At 47.5% G+C, this 5,699-nt stretch overlaps 1 protein-coding gene across 1 annotated transcript; it reads right to left on the bottom strand.

Moving 5' to 3' along the window:
- Positions 1 to 2,185: 2,185 nt before the first annotated feature.
- Positions 2,186 to 3,770, bottom strand: LOC100837430 (gibberellin 20 oxidase 1-D). The gene is made up of 2 exons (XM_003559481.4): positions 3,124 to 3,770; positions 2,186 to 2,978 (listed from the first exon to the last, which is right to left on the bottom strand). The coding sequence occupies exons 1-2, from the start codon at positions 3,621 to 3,623 to the stop codon at positions 2,375 to 2,377; spliced, it is 1,104 nt and encodes a 367-aa protein (XP_003559529.1). The 5' UTR covers positions 3,624 to 3,770; the 3' UTR covers positions 2,186 to 2,374.
- Between the last annotated feature and the right edge of the window lie 1,929 nt (positions 3,771 to 5,699).

Here is a 5,699-nt window from a genome sequence, read left to right as displayed (position 1 = left end):
CATACTACCGCAGACGACAGATTGAAGGAAGACCAAGTCAAAGAAGGGAGGAGAGAGTAGAGTCGAGTGAAGAAACTAACATGAGATCGAGGAAATATAGAAAAGGAAATGGATGCATGGGGATCCATCCATGCATCCATTCATCCATTTGATTGGAAAAGATTGGATTTCATGGGGAATTCCCCCTCTTGTCCTCTACTACTGACCAGCTGACTGTGTATGTGTGTACCCATCAATTCAACAATTTCGACTGCTGCAGGTACCTCTCATCTAGTCATCTCTTCTCTGCAGGGAACTTAATTTGTTCTCTGGCCACCTAGTAGTATCCATAGTGTGTGTTTGGACCGATGACACCATGCATGTTTAACCCCGGAAAAGGAGTTTTTCTTTTAAAAAAAGGACATTTATAGTGGCCAAGAGGACGTCGCACGTACAATATATCCCCTCCTTTTCAGAAAAAAGAAGGTGGGGGTAGGCGCCAATGGCCTCGTGCGCCATCAGCTAGCTAGCAGAGACCCAGAGCTAGAGAGAGTTGAAATTTCAAGCAAGGACGATCGATGTAGATACAGAAGACCTACACATACATACACAGTATGCATCTAGGAGCTGAGGTAGACGACGAAGTAGAGAAGATCCAAACCCAATTGAAGCCATGGCATGCATGCGGCACTAGCGCACAGATATGTGGCGCATTCGAGGAGATATGGCGCTGGATTCTGCTGCTAGTAGCTTAGCTCCTAGATGCAGCCCCAGAAGGATTATTAGAGAGAACTCTTAAATGTGGCTCATTTGGCGCCTGCCTCCCTGCGATGGATGCCTACCTTAGCTAAGTTCCTTGTTTGCTAGCTCATCAAATTTACTCTCTTAGCAGCCGTAGCAGAATGCTCCTCCGTTCCATATTAAATGATTTTTTATTAGACGATTTTTAAGCATAAATTTAAAAGACTTAACATGAGACAGAAGGAGTAGAAGGAGTAGAAGGAGCAGTATATTCGACGAGGACTGTGCAATTTGTGTGCATGCATGCCTGTGCAGGTAGCAAGCCGGATAGAACTGGATGGGCTCCTGGCTAATTTGGTCGCTTCTTCCTGGCTGCCCATCCCTCACCTGTCTTGCTCAGTTGCATTGTATCCTTTTCCATTTATGTTTGCTAGCTCCTTCTCCACCTTTATATCACCTTCACGTCCTTCGATGCATGCCTTCTAATTAAGTTTGCATATATCCATGTATATCGATCCATCTTATTATTCAGCCAGTTTCGATCGGAGAAATGTTCAAAGAAAAGAACTCCATGTAACATATCTGCATGCATGAATTCTTCGCTTCCATGTTGTCATCAGTTTGCAGTAGCAGCTGCGGTGCATGCATTGTCTTTGTCTTGTTTGCCTCTGCCTCAATCTATCCACGGCCTTCTGTTTGGTTCTTGCCTTGTTTGATCCCTCATCGTTTCACCTAACATCCATCGCAAGTGTACTCTCCTTTCCCTCTTCTTTGACGTCGATCTCGCACTTTAATATCTAACGGCTCAATCGTCCATCGGGTTCCTCTTCCCGTTTGTTGGTTCCTTCTTCTTTGTGTTTGGAACCAACTAATCCAGATTCAAATCTCAGACTTAGCATTGATTTGTACTAGGTTTAGCCGACGTTCTGTTTTCGGTGAGAGTGACGTACCCGTCAAACACGAGATGCTTTAGGTAAGACTCCAACATGATTCGCTGGCCTGGTCTCTTGAAAATGCTCATAGGGATAATATGTGCGTGCCTGCGTTCACGAGGATGAGTTCCACGTGTGTGTGTTTGTGAGAGCATTTGTACTGCGTTTCTTCGTGGAATTTTTTTTACTAGAAAGCTAGAACATCGAATTAGGTTCAATAAATCGTTTTAAGACAGGATCTGCGAAAGAGCAACTAAAGCATCCATCAGAGGTGACTGTTATACGTATTTTCGGCTACCATGACTCGGTACATCGGACGTACACCATGTTCTGGCGTACCTATTCTAGCCAAAGGAGAGAAATGTCAAAGAGAAATACAGAGGAAACGACAAAACAGAAGAGCACAAGCGCCACGGCCGTGATCACTGATCCCATTTTCGATGGACCTCCACGTCACGACACACCTGTCGCCACGTCGGCCTCCACCTCGAACCGAGGTCAGTCAGTCAGTGAGACAAAAGCAAACAAACGGCTACCAGCTCGAAGAGCTCCATCGATCGGATTCATTTCAGTAATTTACAGCACACTAAATTAATCCGAGATGCAATATCATCTTTAATAATCCTCAGCTGATCATCCATGGAGCTACAAATTTAGGAAGGAATCAATGGAGACGAGCAGAGCAGAGAAGAACAGAGTCGTCTTCTTCCTCCCTCCGATTTTCACGACCCTAGCTGCTTCTGCTTCTGCTGCTGAAGCACCCACCCGGAGAACACCTCCAAGGTCTTCATGTCCGCCCGGTAATGCTTCTGCGTGAAGTCGAGCAACGCGCGCCACGTGAAATCCGGGTAAACCCTGGGGTTCTCCTCGTCGACGAGCTTCCCCGGCGGCGCCACTGTCTTGTCCATCTCCGGGCAGAGGAAGAAAGCCAGCGACTTGCGGGGCACCTTGCTGTTCACCACGGCCCTGTGGAGGCAGCTCTTGTAGCGGCCATTGGAGAGCGCCATGAAGGTGTCCCCGATGTTGACGACGAAGGCGTCCTGCCGCGGCGCGATGGCGCGCCACCGCCCGTCCACGTGCACCTGCAGCCCGCCGACGGCGTCCTGGTGGAGGATGGTCAGCGACGTCGGGTCGCAATGCGGGCCGGTCCCGAGAGTCTCGTAGGGACGCTGGCAGGGCGGGTAGTAGTTGAGCCGCATTATGGAGTCGTTCCCCTCGAAGAAGCTCCGGTAATGGCTGCGGCCGACTCCCAGGCTCTCGCCCAGGACCTCCATGATCTCCAGCGAGACTCGGCTCATCTCCTCGCAGTACCGCGCGTACACCTCCCTGTTTAATTGAATCGATGAATGAATTAGTCACTGTTGGTGAGTTAATTTCTCGCCGGAGTCGGAGAAGACGACGACTCTGTTTTTTGAGATTTGTCGCCGGAGCCGGAGAAGACGAAGACTCTGTTTTTTGAGAGACTGATTACCCGAGGCGGCGGTGTTCCTCGCCGAGGTTGGACAGGATGAAGTCGAGGGGAAGGTCTGGGCAGGACGGGGAGGAGCGGAAGGAGAGCGTCTCCTTCCATGGGAGCTTGGAGGAGAAGCGGCCGACGAAGCTGCTGGCGTAGCCGCAGGACTCGCCGGGGCGGCGGAGCGCGCGCTGCTTCTCGGCGAGCGGGAGCTTGAAGAAGGCGTCCACGCAGCGGTGCGCGTCGGCGAGGAGCGCCGCGTCGATGCCGTGGTTCACCACCTGGAAGAAGCCGTGCCGGGAGCAGGCGTCGCCGACGAGCCGCGCCACGGAGGCCACGGCGGCGGCGCGGTCGCCGGCGCCGGAGGCGACGATGCCGCCGATGTCGATGAGCGGCACGTCCAGGGGCTCGGCGGCGTCGGGAGTCGGGCTCTCGTCCGCCGGCCAGATGAACTGCGACGGGATGTCCGACCGCCCGCTCAGCACCGCCGCGTCGAACAGCACCGGCTGCATCACCATGATGGAAGCTCGACCGATAGAAAGATGATTGATTGGCGGACGAACACCTCTGATGAATGCTAAGCTAGATGAAAGGAGTTCAGTTGCAAGAATTAAAAGCAGTGGGCTTTGTTCTTGGCACTTCTTGCAGTGCTTCTGCTTCTGCCTCTGCCGCCCCTTTTATACACCGCCGAAGCAGAGTAGACAACAAGAGACTGTTCTCTGTTTTTCTTTTTCTCCCTCATTCCTATCTTATTTTCTTTTAACTTTGTATGTTATGTGGTGGCGCAGGAGGAATATTAATCTGCGCTTAATTGCAAGCTCGACATGCGTACCCACAAAAGCTTCGAGTGTCCCCTACTACTACTCCTGGCAGTACTGTTTTGGGCACAGAGAAGGCGTGTGGGTTAATATGCTTTTTGGTCCTTTTTCTAGGCTAGTTTTGTTCCATTTCTTGTTTCTGCACGACACGGCTGGGCTCACATCCAAACCATCTTTGGATTTCGTACGCATGCTCTCTCTTTTTTTCGGGAAAAAAAAGGAGCATAGTCACTCCTTTTCTTAATACGTCTGCAAATGGGTCCGGACACCAAACTCTAACCTCACCAAGGCGGAAACCCATTGGAGAGCTCCAAACAGTGAGTGAGAGAACTTTCAGGAAAAAGTGGGGATCAGGACGAGGAGGAACAAGGAAAAGGGCAGAGAAAGAAACACCAAAACTTCTTGGTTAGTAAACTAATCTGACCACTGGCTAACTGAGAAACAAAATATAATATGAACTAGTCTATCCTTTCTGAATTAAAACGAACTTGATGTTTCAGACATAGACACAATCTCTCACAAAAAAGAAAAAAACAGCACTAGGTTTTTTGCGACAGATCTACAGTATACGCACGTACATGTCAATATTAGAAAAATCGTGAAACGTTAATATGTTGAGTGCCCATCTCCTTCTTCCTTAAATATAAAATGCTTGGGAGGGTTATACATTTATGAATGTTAATTAATTGATTAACTACGTGCATGTTTCTATCAATGATGTAGTATCAATTTCTTTTGATGGACAATGATGTGTATAACCTGGTTAAACTAAAAGTAATGGGGCTAGCTAGCTAGCTAAGTGTCATGGTTACATCAATAAGCCTGAACTGTTTTGTCTTTCATGTGTGTGCTGGAGCCTGGAGTGCTGTTGGTTTGCTCCCAAACAAAATGTCAGATAAGTTTTCAAATATTCTTTTAAACCCTGCATTAGATCTTGAAATCAGAAGGGTACAACTAATGTTTAAGAAACGTCGCCACCGATCAAACGGTTTTGTCGCGACGCATGTCATCCACGCAACGTCTACACTCCTCTCCTACTAGCATATATAATTACAATTAAACAGACCTCCAGCTCCGGTCGATCGATGCAGAAGACGACGCCAAGCCTCCTGTACTATAGTTAATTAATATAATCTCTCCCGTCATGCTTAATTCCTTCCTGTTCTTTGTCTGGACATGCATGCATATTGTGGCGATTTGATGTAATTAGGTGCTAATGTAACCAATCAAAATCACAACAGCACAAATTAAGCTGGCTAGCTGGCTAGCGGCCAAATCCATGGATCATGCAAAATTAAGCTTCCTCTCTTATATGCAAAGATTGTGTTGTGCTACTGCTATCCATACAAATATAATTTGAAAATATTAGGAAAAAAAATCTTTCGTTAATTTTTCTTGGGTGTGTGATTAATGCATGCAGATGGGTACATATATAAATACAAGAAAGTACAGCGGTCAGAGTGCATGCCTTGTTGTTTTGTGCTTAATTTTAATTACTTTAGCCAGAGACAGAGAGCTAGCTTATAGCTTAGCTCCGTGCAAATTGATGTCACTACTGACGGCACACTTGGACACATATATGCATTATTACTATTTGTTTACTACATAATTAGTTACCTGGTGACCATGATGATGATGTTCTTGTCTGGTTAATAAGCATGATCTACTTGCATGTATCGAACCGTGCAGTGTTAGCTGCCTTTGATCTAGCTTGATGACATAAGTAAAGTTAGAATCAAATGCATATGCATGGTGGTCTCATCCAATGCCAAGCAT

This window comes from Brachypodium distachyon, chromosome 1 (genome assembly GCF_000005505.3).
Source record: "Brachypodium distachyon strain Bd21 chromosome 1, Brachypodium_distachyon_v3.0, whole genome shotgun sequence".
Lineage (NCBI taxonomy): Eukaryota > Viridiplantae > Streptophyta > Magnoliopsida > Poales > Poaceae > Brachypodium > Brachypodium distachyon.
This window is presented reverse-complemented; position numbering and strand designations above follow the sequence as displayed.